At 31.8% G+C, this 22,382-nt stretch overlaps 1 protein-coding gene across 1 annotated transcript; it reads right to left on the bottom strand.

Moving 5' to 3' along the window:
- Positions 1–5: 5 nt before the first annotated feature.
- LOC130622492 (syndetin-like) lies at positions 6–21,211 on the bottom strand. Its single transcript, XM_057437947.1, has 34 exons — positions 21,143–21,211; positions 20,021–20,086; positions 16,591–16,641; positions 16,145–16,213; positions 14,200–14,271; positions 13,182–13,235; positions 12,259–12,329; positions 11,999–12,152; positions 11,616–11,698; positions 10,792–10,834; positions 10,603–10,701; positions 9,925–10,053; positions 9,640–9,687; positions 9,379–9,540; positions 8,684–8,778; positions 8,363–8,461; positions 7,798–7,888; positions 7,647–7,722; positions 6,518–6,664; positions 5,821–5,872; positions 5,656–5,747; positions 5,480–5,571; positions 5,178–5,216; positions 4,959–5,033; positions 4,601–4,627; positions 4,429–4,520; positions 4,240–4,336; positions 3,274–3,348; positions 2,941–3,024; positions 2,604–2,644; positions 2,441–2,521; positions 1,638–1,736; positions 1,468–1,558; positions 6–1,121 (listed from the first exon to the last, which is right to left on the bottom strand). Exons 1-34 carry the CDS (start codon positions 21,173–21,175, stop codon positions 993–995), a joined length of 2,808 nt encoding a protein of 935 aa, XP_057293930.1. The 5' UTR covers positions 21,176–21,211; the 3' UTR covers positions 6–992.
- Positions 21,212–22,382: the final 1,171 nt, after the last annotated feature.

Raw genomic sequence — 22,382 nt, forward strand, 5'->3', positions numbered from 1 at the left:
AAATGTGATACGTAACAAAAATATTTCAGCTTGGCAAAATCTGCACCCGTGAAACTTAAATTTTCTACATTTCTATCTACCATTAAAAATAAATAATATCGTATTGACAAAGTTGTACACTCGAAATTATGATTCAGAAATTCTAAAAATTGCATGTTTTTGAACAGAAATAATTGCATTTATTGGATGCGTCTAATAAAGTGTTAAAGGTTTTATCGACATTGAAGAAAGATACGAAGAAATATAAAAACAAACTAACTCAACGATACAAGATATTTTGTTATCAATGATGGAGACAGAATTACATCATGATATTATTTCCAGGTTTGAAAATATGTGTGATGTAGGGCTAACGTTTTATTTTTTTTTTTTTAAATAAGAATACGTGGCGAAGTTCCTGGGATCAAGTCAGCTTAGTTTAAAAGTAAGTCAAAAAGGCGTATTCCTCGGCTTCAGACAGCATCTTGAAATAAAAAATTCTCCAGTTTTTCTAAGCCTTGGTCTAAAAATATGTGCTGATATAATCGTGCAAACGAGATCCACACCGAAATGCAAACTGTAAGAGAACTGATAACACGGGAAAAATCATACTGACAATTGATTCAAGCACAAATGACAACTCTGCTGGATGCCACAGAACAAAATTTAAAACGAATTTATAAAACTAAAATTTTCCTAAGTTTTTTAGATCTTGTACTTAATTTCCTGATTCAAATTTATTAACACCTACACCGTAGAAGAATACTTGTAAGAAATTCAAGTGTTTAACAGTTGGTGTAGCGGTACATTCTCTCAACTTTCAATGATCGATACAAGAATAAGAATAAGAAGGAAAGTTTTATATATAAAAAAACATTCTACGCTAATTCACAAATAGAAAAAAATTTATCGGCAAAAAATAAACTAATTTAAAATTTCTTATTTCACTAGCAGTATTATATACATATATTGAACACTTTGTGAAAGTATTAATCAGCCTGATTTGTAAATAACTACGAAGAAGATTTGGATTTGGATTCCAGTTCTTCCAGGAAACCAGTTAGTTTTTGTCTCATTTTTTTACCGATGTGTGAACCCGTACCGCAGGTGACTAAGTTCTTTAGTTGTTTCGACGTGTATTCCTGAAAATAGAACAATTATTTAAATATATTTAAATTCATGCATGTTTGGACATATTTTAAGGTTATCTTGTGGTATATATAAGTTCAAGGACACAATAAACAAACGTTGAATTTACAAAGGATTTTTTTCTTTTCCAGAAGTTTGTCAACTGGTGCATATTGGTGATTTCGCGAATATAACACGCATTATATACATCCACGATATGTAAATTTGTAGACAACATTCGATTTTTTTTGATTTTAGCAATTTTAACTTATTAAAAACAAACTACCTACCGTCGTTGTGGGCAGTTCTGTTTAGATAAATTTAGTTCTTTGGAAAAAAATAATTTAGGAGATCGGTTACCTCGTGATCTTTCAACCATTCCTCAAGATGAGCTTCACTCAAGTAAAAAGCTTTGATGTAATTCTCTACATATTCTCGTTCTGGTATTGGTCTAAAAAACGCACAAAAAGAATTTACACGCAATTATAGAATTCAGATGACAATTGCAACAAGATGAACATGTGACTTACTTTACTTTTGTTATTTTATCAATCTTCATCAGAAATTGTTGAAAGTCTAACAGCATCAGCGCTCGGCCTTCATTACTACATTTTTTCACATTCGAATATCTGAAACGTAGATCAACCAAAAGAAGATTATTTTGTAACAGACACGACAATTGCTCTAAGTTTTACTTCTACGAGTAAAAAACTACATTGAACAAGCAAGACATGATTCAAATAGTTTAACCAATTTGCTTTTCGGTCTACGAATTTAACCAAATCATGGTGTACAACTTATGATCATCTGCGTATAGCCTCTTTAATTTCTATAAATACTGCACTTAATAAGAGCCATGAGAGTGGTGTCAAGGAATATTGCATTTATACTTTCATATCAACGCTCATAAATGCTCAACCAACTGGTTGCGACATCAGCCCTATTCTCAGTATAAAGCAGAAAGTTTTCAATAGAACTTGATCCAACAAACTCCAGCATTGAAAGCAAAACTCACTAGTTAAATATTAATTAATATAACCTTCAGGGGGAGAGTGTGTTCCCTCCAAATCCTGAGCAGCCTCTTAGCCATAAAATCTCACTTCGCGAATTTTGAATGAGATCATACATTGTTATTGGTACATAAACACGAAAATCAATTTCTCACAGATTTCACCGCAAAAAAGTTTTTTTCGCAGCTATGTTAAATACCTGCTGCTCCGAGTGATATAGAACTCAATTATGTACGATTTTGTGAAGACAATATGCAAATATATATAAAAAGACATAGATAAGAACCATAATCATAAGTAACAAAAAAAACAGGCACGCATACCCATCAACAAACAAACGATTGGATAGTATGATCACATTTCCCCATAATGCTAACATTGAATCATTTGGAACAGGTACACTTCTGAACAGAACACAAAAATAGTTTTTTAGATTCTTCACATTATAATGTTGGGGTAAAAAAATTTATCAACAATAATACGCACGAACTAATCGTCTGCAGTTTTCTTTGTAATATTTGGTATTCCTAAAAAAAAATATTTTTGTTATTTTTTTGTGTTTTTTTTCTGTTCAAAAACGGTGTAAAAATCAACTTTATTCGATAATTTTGTTTCGTAAAATACACAAACTAAACATACAAAATGGCATGAAAACGGGGAAATTCTCAAGTTTCCAGCAAAGTGATGCACATATAGTGTGCTTTTACCTTCCTTGTTTAAGTTGTGAAGACATGTAGATAAAAATTTATATACTACCCATTGGGTTTATTAAATTTGCTTTTACTGGTTTGGCCACAAACATATTGCAGAAACAATAAGTTACCTGCACTAACGAATCAACATACGGACTATGTTGTGACATGATTTCTTTTAAATCCCATTTTACTGATGACATCATGTGCAGAATCTAAACAAGGTTTACAACATGATATCATCTATATTGCACCCTTTGCGAGAAAGAAAATCCAGTGCATGATTAAAAAATTTAACATTTAACTAAAAGACACAAACGGGTAAACATCTTTCTGTGCAGTGCAGGGTGACTAAATAATACGGAGATAATTTAAGATATATGGTAAGGTGTTACAAAAAACAAAATCTAAAGAGTAAATTAAAGAATCCAACCACGTAATATAGTAAATAAATCAATGCTCACTTGATCATAATGTATAGTTTTCTCTGCAATTGTTCTAAATACAGGCTTTCGCAGATCAACAGCAATGTCAACAGTCTAATACGATAACATAAACGTAAAAACATGGCGCAAGTTTAAAGCCGAAAGAATGGAGGTGAACTCAATAGACTATAGATGAACAGAATGGAGATGATAGAAGGAAAAGAAATCGAAAAGAATGGAGATGATAAAAAATATAAAACCAATATTAAAACAAAGTTAAAATGCATGAAATACAAGACAATAATCTAACAACTTTTTGAGAGCGTAACAGAGAGGATTTCGTTTAATTTAAGGATCGTAAGTACTCTACTGAGAGAGGCTTAACTAGTTAGTTACATATCTAAAGTTTGAATTAAAAAAAAATACTAAAACTGAAGAAGTTCTTTAAAGTACTTTTTAACTCTTTTTCAAAGAAGGTTTAAAGTGCAAAAAAATTACGCCACATTCTTCTCGTAAAATTTAATGAGAAAAATGTTCTGAGCATGCGCCTTAATAATTTCTAATATATATTTAAACCGAATAATTTATAGACGCTTTTATCAAAAAACGTGTTGTTTACTTCAGGCGTGAATAGATAATACAATTTGTTAATTTTGTTGGGAAGAAAACAGACAACTGCACACGTGCATTTATAGTCCTTTAGATCTCTTTGTGGGATTTCTTTATGATGATGATAGATTAGAAAAAGGAGCACAGGTTGTCGTGTACTGAAATTCATCTTTTTTTTTGTTTTGCTTGTAAATGAAAAAGAGCGCGTTTTTTGTGGAATTTACCTTTTGAATTATTTTCTAGCAAAAAGTTTTCTAGTAGAGATGTTTTAATCGAAATATTAATCGTGGAATTAGCGATTTCCATAACCAATGACAAACCCTAAATCCCTTAACAACACTTTCAACATTTCGCACCATAAGTAAGTCAACATTAAAGTGAAGTAAAAAGTCTAACCTGGCTATAAAATTGTCCAAGAAAAGCTCTTTTGTTAGCAGGTATCAATGCATCCAAATTCTTATACACTGCTCTTAACTGTTTTGCTAAAAATATGCTAGAGAAAATGTTTAATAATCACAAAAGCTTCACGGTATATATATTACACAATAATTATCTACTCATTACTGATAAAATATTTTGACTTACAGAGACTCAACTCCAATAAGTTTGTGGGTGAAACCATACAAGCAAGAAGGATCGGTCAAATTCACCATGGGAGACAAGCTAGGAGCAGGAACCTACATAATAAAACGAATATGTGCGACACATTTGTTAAAGTAATTTCAACTGGTGTATTTAAAACAATTGCGTTGCAAACCTTTAGACTATCTTCAGCGTCAGAGTCCTATAAAAATAACAATGCCGTTTTAACTTTGAATTCAGGAGACTTAAAAAAACATTTTCCACTATTTTTGGGCAGGTTTTTAAAGTATTTATAATGATTCGCGACATCAAAAACTCGATACCTATAACAACGCTACGATAAGGACAATAAAAAAAAGTTAAAACAACTGCAACACAGTGACGAGGGGGGATGACAACGAAACTGACAAAAGACACTAAAAAAAATGTCAACTGTACATAACAGCAAGTATAATGATAATAAAGATAGAGATTTTAACACAAACGACGGTGGCAACAATAACAGAACAACAATAGTTTAAAAAACTATTTACCGATTTAAGAATAATATTATTGTTAATTCTTGCGAGACATATTTTCAACTTTTCATCAGATACAGAATTTAAGTCCTATGAAGAAATGAAAAGAGCATAAAATACCTTAAAGATTTTACCGTAAAAAATTAACAACGAGATGTTGAAATAATCATGCAACGTAGGGAAATAACACACAAATAAATATGGGAGAAAGAAATAATTAACTCGAGTACTCACTAAAACACCGTCTGATTTCCCAGTAAAAAATATAAACACCTAAACGAGAATAACTCATGTACATCAATCAATACTGTGTTATATTAAGGTGTTGGAATAATTAGCAGGTACTTGATACAGCGCATGGTTGATGCAAGTAAAATAGGAGCTCACTAATTATAGTTATTGTAATTCTTTATCCTGTCTTAGAAAGGGTAGGTTTCAAATTTAGTAAAGGGGTCATACATTTTTAAGAGAGGAGGGATCATCAAGATCAAAATTTATTGTTATAAAAAATTACAGGACAGTACAGAAGGACTTACCGAATACAAGTAGTAATCAAATAGTTGTGACATGCAAATTACAACATCGAAAGCAATTGGCTTAAGCACGGTCATCATTTGCATGTATTTACCTGAAGGAAATATAGTTTCGTTGGAAAGTTAATGATAATCATACGTTGGTTGCTAAAGTAAATTGCATTCTTTGCATCTCTTACCAAAAGATCGCAAAACATTTAAAGTCGTGTTGGTCACAATTGGAGTGTTTTCAGAAATATTTTCACTTTTTCTTCGTTTTCTTGCATTCATACTGAAATAAAATATGGATGTTTTATTCCTTAGTCTTTTTCTTGAATAATCAAGTCAAAAAAACAATGGCGTACCGTGGTAACTCCTCACCAGTGTTTTCATCAACAAAATCTTGTTTCAGCTCATCTAAATTTAGAGGTTTATTAAAGTTTCCAATCTGAGTTACACAGGTTATTCTATTACTTGAAAAAGCATCAGTTTTATATTGTTCAATTGATGGGTACAATTGATCCTGAACTCCTGAAATATGCCTCTCTTGATCTTAACGTGAGCTTACTAACCATAAGTGCGCCTTAGAAAGCACATTCTTATAATTTAATAGCAGCAGTTGATTTTTTGGATGCAGCATAAGAAGCACCAGGAATTTTTACACGGCGGCCACAAATATCATAATAAAAATAACACTAACACTAAGGAATGTTTAACTCATGTTTTAAAAAACTCACAGTAACAAACCAAACCCTTAATAATAGCCGTATTCCGTCTGTCTGTTTGTGCGCGAAAAAAAATCCTGTCACAGAAACACAAAATGCAGTATATAAAGGACGGGCGACCGTGGATTTTTCCACGGGTTAACGACTAGTCTATACGTGTTTATTACAAAACGTATGTCTTCACGCAAAACGGTACCGCAAGTAGCGAGACGCACGCAATGCGGTATAAAAAAGGACCGTGTATTTTGCACGGGCGACAGACTAGTTTTTCAAATTATTCTTCATAAACTTTTAATAAACTGCAACGCAGCCATTAAAACATGAAACAAAAACATACCTGGTATGTCGTCATCGTCATCTTCATCATCCTCATCCTCATAATCGTAAACACTATCTCTTTTGGAGACATTCAATGTCTCTTCTTCTTCGTCTGTTGCATCAAATGGGCTTTTTGCGTGGTTAAAGTCACCATTTTCAAAATAACCTAAAAAAACACATCAAAAACACACACAAACCAAAAACCAAAAAAACAGACAAAAAAATTTTTTTAAAACAGGAGTTCAATCTTTACGACTTATGTTCAAGACATGCCTGCTGGCAAGAGACTAAAAAAATTTTGATTTAGATTGGCTGAATTGACCTTAACTGAAAATCTCATTTTAGGTTTGGTTTGGTCTCATCAATTGGGTTTGTTTATTTCGCAATTCCAAACATTTCTTATAGAGTTTACTATCACACAATAAAAATGGGATTGAATATCCTTTTTTGAAGTTCCAATAACAACTAAATAAAAGGTGATATAACATTGTTCATGTTTGAGCTTTAATCGACTGTTACTCCAGTGGGAAGACGTTAGCTGACAATGCAGCTTATAATTATTGATCCGGAAAATTGCAGCAGGAGAAATTTAGCATTGGTCAAGAACATTGCAGCAGCTAGCCAATCCTATCTACACTCTACAAGCCATAGAATGGTAATTACCATTTTATGCACAGTAGAAATATTTGCTGTGTGACGCAGTTAAAATTTAACGGATAAAAAACTTGGTACGACAAAGGACGGTAAACAATTACGTACGCCATAATTAAACTGATTGTAAGTAGCATGTCTATTGTTAAAAATAATAATAATATATCGGGTGCAGCAGTAAAGGGACTTTTCCCCATATCATGTTGTGGTTATTAAGAGTGTTGAAAATTTACCACATCGAACACAAATGTTTCAAATTTAATACTTCAGTTGAGAAGTAAATACACAAGATTGAGAAAATGTACCACCTGGTTTAACTGCAATATCCATGTAGTAATGATAGAGCTTCTTTAAGACCATTTATTAAAAAGGATAATGACTAGGAACTTTTACATTTAATAAAATTGCACGCAGCTAATAATTTTACCAATAAAAGATGTTGTAATGTAACATTGATAGAGATGGTAAAAGAACAAAACACAAAATTACATTATTACCTTTTTTGGTATCACTTGAAACATCAGGATTACTCGCTGTTCTTGGTAGTAGATGGGACTTCATGAAATAAAACTCCTACATGATGAAAAAAAAATTTAAAATATGCAACATGTTTACCAGCCATGTAAAAAATAGAATAAAGAAAATTACTTGTAAATCTGGAAGAGTAAAGTTTTTCTTTACTGGGCACAGTTCCCATGCTTCATTTTCCAAAAACATTTGTAGTTCGTCTAAAGTTGATCTAAGAAACAGAATATAAAAACAAATAAAAATAATCGCAATACAATCAACGTTTTTCTCAAACATTCATTACTTCATTGCAATTATTATGAAAATCAGAAAAAAATATCGAAATTAATAAAAAAAAATTCGATTCCATTGAAGCTGTATTTAACACCAAAATAAATGACAAATCATGTAACCTCACATGGTCAAATAAGCACAATGGCACTTTGCGCAGCTGACAACAAAAGAAAGAACAAAACCATCCATCACAAAAGATTTATGGTCGATACATCAACCAATCTCTGAGCAAAATCAAAGATGACTTTAACGTTATTTCACAAGAAAAAGAAGAGGAAAAAAAGACTTTCACAGAATGAATTAGCAATAAACACTTACACTTAAAGTGGCAGGGCGGATAAACTCGTGTCTTTTAAAGTATAAGAAAGAAGTACAAATCAGATATTATTTCTGAATACTAGGTTGTACTTACTTGTGGTATGCTTTAAAGTAATTAACTGTCTGCGCACGAATGGGTTCTTGCAATGCGTGCGATTTGCTGTGGCTAAATTCTTCACCAATGGTAATCAATCTGAAAAACATTTAGTAGACAATATATCCGATCAGTTTTTAAATTTATGGGATAGAATTACTTTTAACAATGACATATATTTTTTCCCAATAAAAAAATTATAATGCTGCTTTTCTAAATAACTTCCTTTTTTATGAAAAGTTCTAGCTCTTTAAAGTCAAAATACTGCGTGGAAGAATTTGTCTTATATGGCGCCTTCAATAGTACAGCTAAAAAACCCACCTATTGATAATATCCAGTACTTTTATGAAGTCATCATATTTAAAATATGCAAAATTTGTTGATAATACGAAAATTTTGATTTTCTGTTGTATGTCCTAAATAGAGAGGTTTATGCATGCGTTATTACAGATCATCATCACAGAACTAAAATGATACAATAATCCCTTTAATATTACTAATTAATGTTAACTAATGTAACCGACATCAACTTTCGTATGTACTGGAGTTCAGTATACTGGCATTAAGTAACGCCCTATATAGTGAGAATTTGCAAACTGGGACCACATTTCTATATGCCTCGAACTTCCGTATGAAATTAAAACAAAAAACTTTGCCTAATTAGGGTGGCATTTGTTTGGCGAGACCTATTTATTTTAGTCTAATTAACCAAAAAATTTGATCGGACTTTAATGCAAGGACTTCTGAAAAAGGAGACGAAAAAAATTGAATTTTCCGATTTTACTTGTTATTTACTTTCATTTAAAATATCATTGAAGCTCATTACTAATCTTCCTAAGTGTTGTGTCCTAATTTATCTCTCAATGGGTTTGTACACTGTCACTTTTATGACCACACAAGAAAATTCAGTTAAATGGTTAACTAAAGTAGGCCAATTTCACCAGCTCTTGCCCCTTGAGAGGCCACTTAACGTGAGCATAGTGTTCTTTCAATTTTTCGATAAAACCCATCCTTACCTGCCATATCCTTGCTTGGCCCTGATCCAATTTGCTTTTTATGTAATTTGTATCGAAAACTGCACTCATTTCATCTAGTTCCTTATTCTCGTCTGGTAAACTCGCCTTTGCTTCATGCCATTTCATTGTGAGGTGATAACTATACATAATATTCCAAAAGTTCTAAATACAAATTAAACTCTAAGTGATCAGAATGAAATCATCATTTCTATGTAAAATTCAAAACAAACAAAAAATGTGTAAAGCAGTACCCAAGCTCACCTGGCATAATAAAATAAGACATGGAGTAAATTCTTCTAAGGTGATACTCTAAACGATGAAGATAATTAAACATTAAGAGGGCGGCGACCCAGAAGTTGAATGATGTATCCCAAACATGAAACTGGTGCTACAATTTGCTGCAGTAAAAATGACATCTGCATCGGATGAACTCAAACAAAGTTTTACCAAGACACTAAGGCATTCTTTTTTATAACAATAAAACACAAATTTATTTTGGTTAAGCACAATTGAAGACTAAAAATAGAATTATCAATAAGTACACACCTTGCAAAGAGATGCAAAAGATAGATCTTCTGGCAACCTGTTATCTTTTTGGAGAATTTGGGAAAGTGTCTTTACTGCTACTTTGTTTATTGTGTTGACAAAATGCATTTGAAGTTGATCCATTGCAATCTAAAAAAGTTTAGTGATAAGGTAAGCCAAAATATTTAAGTTTTTAAAATTACTTGAATAACGTCATTAACAAAAATAAATTTTTGCAAGATTCAATTTGTTTTCTTATGAATCATATATAAGATGTATGAGCAATTTAAAAATAATATTAATAGAATTACAGAAAGAAACAATATTAAATCATGCGTGAGTGGTTATAAAACTTGGCTTGTAAGGTCCATGGTTTAGTCAACAGAGCAGACATGTTTAGCAAGTGCCTTTACTACAGCTATGGGTCATGAACTCATACCATGTTAGGGAAATTTAGCATTGCCGATGTATACCTAATGTATACATTCAGAACGCAGGATCCACATAACAGCACTTCAAACTCTATCCTGAATAAATCCAAAAAAATACATTACTTTCACAAAATTTTCATTGGGGTTTGTTATACAAATGGTGATAATTGTCATTTTTCATGATGACTTAATACCACAAGTTCTGTGAAAAATCAACAGTAGCCTATTGGTAATCTTTTACAATTAATAATAAGTTTAAAAGGGTTACCTGTGTTTTTCCAAGAAGCTTATAAGCTCGATGTATTTTACTATATTCCTTCTCACTGAACATGATACAAACATTAGAAAGGGCAACATCTAACTGTTCCTGTAAAACAATAATATATTTAATAATACCAGGAAGCAAAGATAAGAAGCGAAAATCTACATCAGAATGTTATTTCCTTAAAAAGTATACCTCAATTTGGTCTAGGATTTCTTGTAAATTTGAACTCAGTTCACTAAAATAAAAAAAAAATCACAAGGTTGAATAATCGAATACAGGTGTAGTACATGTATAATAAGAGGTAGCCCTTACGTTAAAAACCTGTATAGACAATTCGTTCATAAACATTTTTTAACTTTAATCCAAAGTAATTGTGTTTAGCTGGTCAATAAAAACTATTGGTAACTTTTTTTTACAAGTATTAAAGATGATGGCTCCTATTCGTTGCAAAACAGGGTTAAAGTAACATAAAATCAATCGCATATACAGTGTGTACTTTAGAATTTAATTAAGAAAGATTACAGTCAGTTTCTTCACTTCATGTTAACACTTAGCTCATTTAAACAAAACAACAAGTTGAACCATTCCACAAGTTCACAAGCATTTATCATTATAGTTAGTTTGAGTAAAATGCACACCCATGCAAAGATCCCAGGAAGAGTAAGCTCATATGCTCTGTTTTTTCATAAATTTTTCTTTGAGTTTAATGTTTTGTAAAAACAAACAATTGACCCTTCTTCAGAAGAAAATTCTTCAGGCATTTTAGCATGGTAAAATGGGTGATTTTTTTATAAATGTGCCCTATTTCTCTCCTGATTTTCTTTCCATCAGTACAGAAATGATGGAGAACACTAAACGTTAAGACTTTTTATTATGCTTATTATGTTTTATATGGATAAATACACGAAAAGATGCGCTGTTTACAATATTAGGTGAAAATTTCACACTCAAATGGTTGGTATTGTACATTATTTTATTTTGAAAAGAAAAGATTTTGAAAGAGTAACAACTGTAACCTGATACAGTTGTATTGATGAAAAGTCACTGCAGCTTGTTGACATTCCAGACAAAGTTGGATTGCACTGGCATAATTACTTTCCTAAATAGAACATCAAAAAAATAACAAAAATTAAAATTAAAAACCAAAAAAAACTAAAACAGTGCTATTAAATCGTCATTGGCAGTGATTAAAAATACTTTTGCATATCTCAACCTTTAATCTCATTTGCAGGCAACCAATCTTTTAAAGCCACTTCCCTACACTGTTTCATTATAGAAGCACAATGTCACTGTCTTCCCATGTGGCTCCACCCCTTACAACCCCTGTGGTTACCATATGGCCACTGCCACAAAAATCAAGCATAGTTTTAGAATCATATACTTCTTGTTTTTGACTAACCTGTAACAGTTCTTTCAGTCTAACATCTGTCTCTTGTAATGTTTTGATAAACCGAAGCGACTTTAATAACTTCTGCAAAAGCACTTTTCGGCGATTCTTACTCAGTACTTCCAAACCATTAATGGCTATTTCTGTTTTAGCATGGGTGAGACGTCTAAATAGAACATATTGAAAGTTGAAACACAATTTTTTTGGCTGCACTGTAACATTACACAATCAACCATTTTTAATACAGGTTGAAATTTAATTAGGGCACGTACATTCGACCATGTGTGCAAACGCTAGTAGCTTTTTGCAGATTTGCCTCTAAATCCATCACTCTATCCAGTTCCTAGAAATAACAGTTTTGAAATATTTCAAAACACATTCGCAGGATTTGTAAATTGGTGGTTATTTATTACAGTAACAATGTTATTTTTTATCATCCTGATCTACCATCACGTTTATAATAATCTACCTTATTTAAATTTATTTAATAGTATTAAGGTTATTAGGGTTCCCATTCCTTTTTCACATTAAGCAGTCTTATCAATAAAGAAAAGGCTAGGCTTTGAGAAATCACATGCTCAAAATCGTCCAGAAGTGTGATTTTCAATTTCCCAATCAGCTTGACTACAGAAAATGAACTTTTGCACATTACACACGCAATTTAGATCGGAAGGCAATACGCATAAATATGTTTCAGGTATGATTGCACACGTAAAAATCACAAGAAGGTTTAAAATTGTGGAAGATTTGAGGTTTTTCACAGCTTTGTAGGAGATTAAAAAGGCAGAGAGTTTTAAACAATAAAAGTAACATTGTTACAAAAAAAGACAACCATGGGGGCAAATCAAGTTTGTACACAATAATTTGTGGAATTTTTAATGTTATCATATCATATATATAATTTAATGTTATCATATATATTTTTTTGGTGAAATGAGGGAAATTGAGGAAGATTGATACTTTGGGGAGATTATAGAAGTTTTGAGCAAGCACAGGAACCCTGATTACGTGGGAAATGCTTTGTATAAAAATTATCATGATGCTTTATATCAGCACATGCCTATTTAAAAGCAACTTAAACAGATAAGAACAAAGTATCACTCTGTACTAAACTGTGAACACAAAACCTGTACAAACAATTTGCGTACAAAAAGTATATCTACTTTGTTAAAAACAATATAATATATACGCTTACCCGGACATATGCTCTTTGATTTTCTAGAATCTTCTGCGACAACTGTCGTGATACCTGCAATAAAGCAAAGTTACACTCATGGCAAGTTATGACAAACTATATTAAGGCCATAGTGACCCTTTCAATCTGTTCACTTTTTTTTGAAAAATCTTATGACATACATTTTATAACACGTGTGTTTATTTTTTTTTTTAAATATTTGGAGTAAATATTCATTAGTAAAACAGGATATCAGATATGAAGAAAACATATTAAAATTTGTCATCATTAAATAGCTTTTACTAAAACGTGCTTATACATGTCAAATTTATGTTCACACTTGTCATATTCTCTAGTTTTGTCTCAACGGTAAAGGGAAAAATGAAACAAATGACAAGCGTGACGTAAATAGGTTAGGGAAATTTTGAAGTACATAAAAATAGAGCAACATGTTTCATTCTTCTCAATTGTTTTTTGCATTTATTCATCTCACTTAAGATTTCTAATGTTGATGTGTACCTGTCATATGACAATCTACTTTCCAACAGCTTTCAGTAAATTATTTCAATGTATAATGTAATGTGGAAATACACTTTCAAATACACCCAATGAAGTTAGATTTGGACTGTGACACAAATATTTTTAGAAATTTCCCACAGCAATTAAAAATTGTTCACTTTTGAACATATATCTTAAAAAATATATATATATTGTGATTTGAAGATATTTTAGTGTCCTCCTAAATTAGAGAGATGCTTAAATTTCATTTTTATGAAAACTTCACTCCTGAATGACATTGTTTCAGCATGTAGGGTATATATAAGGACCACATGTTTATTGTGCCTGGAATCGTAATTTTAAATTTCTGATCCGATGTTTCCATTTCCAAAATTTCAAGTTTCAATCCAAGTTGAACACACAAATTGAATGTTTTGAATTAGCTATTTTTTAAAAGAATGACTTGAAAAAAAATGCAAGAATCCATCAAGGCATAAATTAATTTTGCTTTTAACCCTACTGAATGCTCATAAACACATACCGCTTGAAGTTGCCTTCTTAAATTGTTTCTGTATTTGTCCAAAGATTCCTCAGTTAAGACTTCTGGTAATTTCTAAAATTTAAAATACAGAAAACAAAAGTATAATATAATAATAACATGATACTAGGTAAAAAGCATGTGGAAAAATCCACCTAGAAGAACGATGGATCTATCATTTGAATGTCATTTGGAATGACTTGTTGATATAATTATTTTTTAGAAAGTTTTTCCATGTTTCTTCTATTGTGTTAAGCCTAAAAAGCTCATCACATGCTTTCAACAAACAGTTGAAGAGATAGGGTTTCTTGACAATTTCATCATCTCGTTTGTTTCCAAAGAGAGCGGGTCGACCCAGCTTTTAGGGATTAGCCTAATTTTGATTCCAAGTGGTCCCACGCAGTAGATGGTGTCAGTTATTTCCACCTATTTCCAAGTTATTTGGCATTAAACTTAAAAGCGCAATGCAATATTTTCTTATGAAGTTTGCATATTTCTAGTGTTATTTATATGCAACTTTTATCATTTAGTAGACTTGATTGCTTAAGAAACAGGGCATAGCCTAAACACAACATTTAGGCTCAGACTTACAAGTTTGTACCCAATTTCTGAAGACCTGCTACGTTGTAGGTAATACAAATAAGAAAATTAAATTATTAAAAACAGAAGGAGGTACATCTCCGCAGTTTCCATTAAAACCATCTGTTGCTGACTACCAGGTTGCTATATTATTATCAAATTCAATTTTGTAAACAAACATGTTGAAATCTAACGCATAAATTATAAAAGTAATCGTTGCTCTTTTATATTTTTGCATCAATAAAGATTTTTCTAGCAGCTTGTTTGTTTTGTGATTTGATTGTTTAGAAATTCCACATTTCTGGTGATATATGGAAAAAATAATTAAAATCAGCCGAATATGATGGGTATTTTTGGGAAATTATGGTGAAATTAAGATAAAATTTATTTTCTTAGAAAATAAACAAAAAGTAAACAATAAAAATTTGAATAGAATTCAAATGGACATCGCTTAGATATATTTAAACCTACTTGATTATACATTAAATTACAGCCTATGAAAAAATTTATTGCATTAGGCAGAAAAGCATTTTCAATAACATAAAAAACAACTGATCCATTCATAGTAAATGTATTTACCCTTACATCCATGATGTAAAGCTAAAAATGCTGATCAAAATTTATGATGACATAGACAATATGTTGACAACTTGGTGGTATAATGCTTAATTTTGCATGGGTCAAAATAAATAAATTAGGATTAGAATAGTTTGAATTATATTCAGGGTCACATATTTCTTAATGATATCATCAAACTACTATAATTCCATTTCACGTGGACAGCAGTGTGAAATTCTACAATCATTATCCACGATAGCGACCTGGTTAGCCACGTTACTGACATATGGTTACTTACATCTGCTTTCTAATCAGATGGCTATAAAAAATGAGGACAATGCAATGGCTTCATTAAGCTGGCACAATCACTTTGCCTGTCACACACAGACCAGATCTGTTTCTAAATTGGATGGTCCCAAATATAAGGACAATGCAATGACTTTATTAAACTTAGCACAATTCAAGTCAATCACTTTGCCTGTCATGAACTGACATAAAGTAATGTATTAATATGAGAGACTCCATGTAAATCATGTGGAAAAAAATTCAAAATTTAGCTTGTTGCCTTTACTGTATACAGATGTGGCCCAATTATAGTCCCAGGTGCTCCCTAGTTACTCTTGTGAAAGGATTTTTATTCGTTTTCAATTATTAGGCCTCAAACTTATGTACTTCACTGATCCAAAAAATAACAATAGAGACAATTTTTTATTCTATGGGGAAAAACGTGCATTTTGACATTGGCCATTGCAAAAACACACAGTTTGTAGCATATAATTACAAAAAAACAATTTAAAAAAATGTTTTTTACCTCCAGTTCATGAAGACTAGCATCAAAATTCATATCGCTGAAATACACATCCTGTATGCTTTCGATAACCTGAAATATTTTATGGTTTTAATATATTGACCAATTTCGTTGTTTAGTAATTATTTCCATTACCTATTCTGTGCTACTATTACACTTATAATAAGAAATAGCTTGTGACAATAATATAAAAGTTTTTTTTATAAGATGCCCATCTGCGAAAGAACATTTTTATGTAAAAATGAGCCTCCAATTGTCAAAATGTTAAGAAAATGGTAAGAAAATCACATGGCTCAAGAGTTAAAAGTTTATTCTTTTTAACATCAGGTTTCTCTTTCTCTGATCTATTCCAATTTTAGTGCTAGTGGTAAACATTGATGATTTAAGAAAAATTGAGGCTCAGGCTTATAAGTGCTTTTACTATTTATATGCATAACATGAGGCGATACCTCAGAGTCAGGAGTTGGATCATCTGCAAATTCCCTCACCATTTCCTCTTGCTAAAAAAAAAATTTAGGTATTATAATAGACTTAAATGTGTGCTGGGATGCTTAGTTTAGAAATTCTGAACAGCTTTTCTAAGAAAGGTACCCTTTACAACAGAAACTAGTCCAGGATTCCTAGCTCATTTTTACTGGAACATTTAGCTCAGAGACTCTGAAACAGACCACCAATCAATAGGAAAATGTTAGATTTAGAATTTTTTAATTTACTAATTAAAAAAGGTCACTTTTAAGATTGCTTTGTTTCTGCTGATTCATTTAATGCCTGTGTTTCTGAAAATTGAGTTTGAAATTCATTTCAAAAATTATCCTTATTCATAAATGCTGTGACAAATAGTTAAAAAACATCATAACTTTACCTGAAATTGTAACATTGAAACAGTAATAGTGAACAAGATTCACAAGCTGCATGAACTTGTTCAGTATTAAAAATTTGCAACTATTGACCTTGAATTAAAAGCCTATTTTAATAACTTGGATTATTTTTACTTAATGAACTTTTTGGACACAAATATTAAATAGCTGTTACAAAAATTTGTATAAAAAATAAATTTCTGGGGGAATAATTTTTTTCTAATATGGAATAAACTACCCACCAGTGGTAATTCAGGCTAATAAAAAGTTTATATAATTTATTATTTTCAACATGAAACACCTTTATATAAAAAATAATAGCATTTCGAGCAGTTAGATCAATTGCAGTTGATTCTTCGTTCATGGTAATTTGTTGTGGTGAAACTAAAATGTACCATGTGCTCATTGTTTATTACTAGCCAATAAAGCCTGTGGAGAAATCCACTTAGGCAGAAGGACAAAGGAAAAATAGGTTCTTTTAGATTTCTTGCTGCCGTCAGCAGCGGATATACAGAGAAAAATTAGCGAAATTTAGTTTATTTGTTGCCTGTAATGTGTATAGGTTAAAACGCTGATCAAAATAATGTATAGGATCATGTGTTTTTAAAGAACACATAAGGAGATATAAGGGTTTAAAAATTTTTTTAAAAATTAGTTTATTTGTTGCCTGTAATAAGAATCATGTGCTTTTGGCAAATGCTTAAGAAGATATAAGGGTTTAAAAATTTTGCTGACGTCTTTAAAGTCTCGTCCTCGTAGCCTTTATCGTATTGATCTTGGAACACTGATCAAGAAAATGTATAGGATACATGATCCTACACGTTTGACAAACGGTTGCAGAGATATTGAGGTTTAAAGATTTTTTATGATGTCATCAACCCATTCCGAAACGGATTCTGGGACCTGGGTTTAAGAAAGTTATCCAAATTAGTCCCAGGTGGTCCCTAGTTACCCACACGGCGAAAAATGACTTACATCATCACCTTGTTCCAAGTTATTTGGCCTCAAGGTGTTCAGTGCACTGTAATGGTTTCATTAATTTAACATAAGATATTGACATTAAAGTAGTAATATTGACATCGTGCTGTAACGTCACAAAATTTAACATTTCAGACATACCTTTTTCGGCTACATTAAAGGAAAATGAACATATCCACTATGACCAACACATACACTTCGTATTATTATATAGGATTTTTAAAAATTGAAACAATTACGTTTTTGTAGTAACATAGTTACGTGGTTAAACAAAACACAAGTTTAATTTTTTATGTGAATAATAAAAATTATAGCTACATTTGCTAAAATAATAATTATAATAAAAATTAGCTACTTTTGCTAAAATAGTTATTATTTATACTAGTCGTTACTCCGTGGAAAAATCCACAGGATCGCCCGTCGCAGCTAAGCTACCATTTTGCGTGACAGACAGACGGACGGACGGACAGACGTATATGGGCATTATAATATAGATTATAAAATTATTATTATATAAACAAGACAGATTATTGTTGTCATAAAAACCTTTTTCATAATTATTATGTATGTTTAAAAATAAGGCAGCTAAAATGTAATACTGCAAGACTTTCGCTAAAATAGTCTATACCATTTAGGAAAATAAAAACAAGCTACAATATATTCTTTTAAAAATATTACCACTTATCTGTTTAGTCATTATCATTGAATAACATAAATATTATCATGTCATGAACAAGCGAGTTCATTATGGGCTACGTTTCAACAGCTACAACTGTTATCGACAGGCAATGATTGTAATCATTTTTGGCTAATTATTATTTGAAGAGATAATAAGAGGATCGAAATTAACCAATCAGATCACATCTAATTAAAGTTATTAACTTTTTCACAGACGCAGATGGAAGCAATAGATTGATTAGGATCTTTCCTTTTTCTAAAAGTTCGCTTTATGTTATGTTTCTTTTTCTAAAAGTTTGCTTTTTTTTACGAACCATTTTTTGCACTTTTTCCTAAATATTTGCTTTCCGAAGTGCGGATAACCATATTTGTTCAAATTGATAGGAAATACTATTGATATGAGTATTTCTGTCTATACTATTTATGGTTTCTTGTACTTTTCTGCCTGTCCAATCAGACTCTAGGTCTACGATCTTTTTATCGTCTTAGTCAATTAATCATCTAGACGCATTTCATGAACACATCAATAATTTCCACCCAAAGATTCAATTTAAAATTAAACACAAGAAAAATGGTACACTTCCTTTCTTAGACACCCTAGTGTCTCGCAACAGTGGTAACTTATCGGTATCAGTATAGCCCAAGCCAACATATACTAATCAATATCTCAACTACACATCTGATCACCAAATGTCCCGCAAAGAAAGTGTAGTGTCCTCATTACTGGACAGAGCAGTAGTCAGTGGAGAGAATGACCGAAAGAAAGAGTTATTTCATATAAACAACACCTTACTTGCAAACGGGTAATCGAGACAGACCATTAAAAAGGTTGAGAGGAAAACCAATGAACCAGTAGCTACAGTGTGTATGCCATATATATACCAGTGACAAGTAACATACTTCGTCAGGTATTGAAAGATCATAAAATAAAGCCAGTGTTTCAATCTAAAAACATGCTACGTAGTATACTGTCGCATCCAAAAGAAAAAATATGTCTAGAGAGTCTAGAGAGTAATATTGTCTACGAAATCCTGTGTAAGGATTGTGATGCTGTTTATGTTGGTGAAACAAAACAAATGTTTAAACAATGTGTGCAAGAGCACAAAAGTGCGGTATATACGCAACGCAGATACAGACAAAAATGAGATTGTGGACCATAGCTGAAAAAATGATCATGTTATTGACTGGGACTGGGACAAACTTCTTTTAACTACATATACCCCTTTTGCAAATCATACTTTTTATAAAAATATATTTTTTTATCTAAAAAAATTAATTTTGTTATTACAAAATAATTTTTTACACCTCACCCCAAACTTTGTTTAGCTATACTAAGGCAAAAATGCCCCCAAAGTACCAAACCTACTTGAAATCCAGGTGTAGCAGTGGTTGCTTCACTGATATCAACATGTTCAGCTTGAATTGGATCAGTCTAAATAATAAAAGTTTACATTTTATCTTAAAGTATGATTAAAATGACAGTAAAATAACAGTAAAATATTTTTTTCAGAAATAAATATTTTAACTGGATTTTATTGTGTGTGCAGTAAAATCAGCCTTCCCTGGTTATCTCAATAAGGCAGCAGCCACCTCTCTACCAATAGCCACTATTGATTCCCTGAAGCATTTTTACTACAAATGCTGGCTACTTTTTGAAGCACACAAAAAAATGAGTAAATGCATTAAAACAATAGGCTTTTTCTCACTCTTGTGCTATACTACAGATGGATTTTCAATGTTGATAAACATCATATGGAAATCACTTAATCTACTTGCTAGGAACTGATGTATTTGATGTAGTGGAATAGAAACACACTGCTCAAGGTTGCCAATGATGTATAAAATTTGGGCTGTACTAGTTATAAAAAAGGTTCTTCATAACACATTTGTGGCGCCGTAGATTAGTGGTTATAGCTCTCGTACTCTGTGCGGGAGACCGGGGTTCGATTCCTCTTGACGGCGATTCAGCATGGGCGAGTGAATGTTACCATAGCCCCGGGTTAACCCAAGCCATGTGAGGGAAATTGGGAAGATGGCACACTGTGTGGGCCGTTGGATGTTGCCGGGAGTTGTCTAGTAGAGCGCGGGCTCTAATTGGGTCTGCGTAGCTCAAATGAGCATTAAATACTCTAGGACTCTCCATCTACACCATGGCCCCTCCTGGAAATAATAGACAGGGTATATCCCTCGATATTTGTGAGGCTAGCCATGTAAAATATGCACATCTATCTAACCTATTTAAATAGTTTCACAAACCCTAAAGAGGTATTTCACAAACAAGAATCACATAAATATATTTTACAAAACTTTCTTGTCAACTTGAAAGAAAATCAAAAACAATATAACCCACAATAGTTTCTGAAGTACATATATTATTTTTAATAAAAAACAGAGAATATAAAAGTGAGACACGTTTCATTTTAACACTCATCTATCTATCTCTCTTGGTCACTAAAAATTAGGCAAGGTAAATTTTGTAAATACCAACCTCTCTTCCCAGAAAATTTTTTAATTTGTTCATTTTAACAAATTTCTAAAAAAACAAAATATATATACAGCTGCTGTGGTTCAAAAAACATTAAACAGGCATCAAGTTTTAAAGGATTATTGATAGCACATGCAAAATGCTAAATGTTATGGGAAGTCCACTAATGTATATACTACATGTAGTACACCAAAACACTTGACACATGCTTTTGCTAAACATAAGCCAAAATCTTCCTGCAAAGACTAGTGATATAGTGTAATAAGAAAAAAAGCTGTATTATTGATGATAAGGTAACCTTGCATGGGCAAGTACTTCCAGACTCTTGCTTGTGAATTGTATAAGACTATATGTAAATAACTTTGTGGGTAATTATAGTTCCAAAGAATCGTTCATTGTGAAATAGTTCCCACTTTCCCAGACATGGTCACCTCTTCTTCTTTTCTTCTTTTTTGGGGGAGGAGGAGAGATTATGCATATATAATAAGATGCATCCTCTGCACTCTAGCCTGCTGAAGGGGCTAGAGTGCTAAGCTTTTGTACGCTCCTGCCTCAAATCCTTTGTGAAGTTTTTATGGCAACAAGACACTTTTTTAACTTATTTATATATATAGCTATAGCTATTTATTATAAAAAGAGACAAAGTTGTTTTCAATCATTTTTTATTAAAGTTTCTGCAGCCACCATCAGTAAATACAGCATATATTAAAACACAAGTTTATACAATATACAGCAAGTTATAAATAAACTAACCAAATATGGTTAATAAAATGATTAGTTTATTTAAACTTACTGTATAAAAAGTCGTATTTTAGAGCTCTTCTTTGGATGGTACTATATACAGGTAGTATTTTGTAGTGTATATTTGTACGCACTTTTGCCCACTTTTGCGTATGTATATGTTCATCCACTATTCCTACGTAAAGTGCTTTATGGGTTGGGGTTAGGATTCTTTTTTCCGGCGTAAATATGTCATATATTACGTATGAATAGCGCTACACACTATTAATACGCACTTTACGTCATATTAAAGTGCATACAAATATACAGTTCCATATTATTTTCACTTTAATGGGAGCAATCCCATGAGTTTGTCCCTAATACCAGCTCTCCGCTGCTGGCCTGTCTGACTTTGTAGTAGAAATGCACTAGCTAGCTCCAGGGGACATTAGGTTTTGTCCTCTATTATGGCAAATTGTTCATTTGTTCGTAAACTAGCTTGCTGATTGTTAAAATAAAAAAC

This window comes from Hydractinia symbiolongicarpus, chromosome 12 (assembly GCF_029227915.1).
Source record: "Hydractinia symbiolongicarpus strain clone_291-10 chromosome 12, HSymV2.1, whole genome shotgun sequence".
NCBI lineage: Eukaryota > Metazoa > Cnidaria > Hydrozoa > Anthoathecata > Hydractiniidae > Hydractinia > Hydractinia symbiolongicarpus.

Excerpts from the sequence above, each read along its gene's own strand:
- LOC130622492 (XM_057437947.1), bottom strand. The coding sequence starts at position 21,175 with ATGAACAAATTAAAAAATTTTCTGGGAAGAGAG. Across the intron at positions 20,087-21,142 it reads AAAATTTTCTGGGAAGAGAG|ACTGATCCAATTCAAGCTGA; the intron begins GTTGGTATTTAC and ends TTTATTATTTAG. Across the intron at positions 10,054-10,602 it reads AGCTTCTTGGAAAAACACAG|ATTGCAATGGATCAACTTCA; the intron begins GTAACCCTTTTA and ends AAACTTTTTTAG.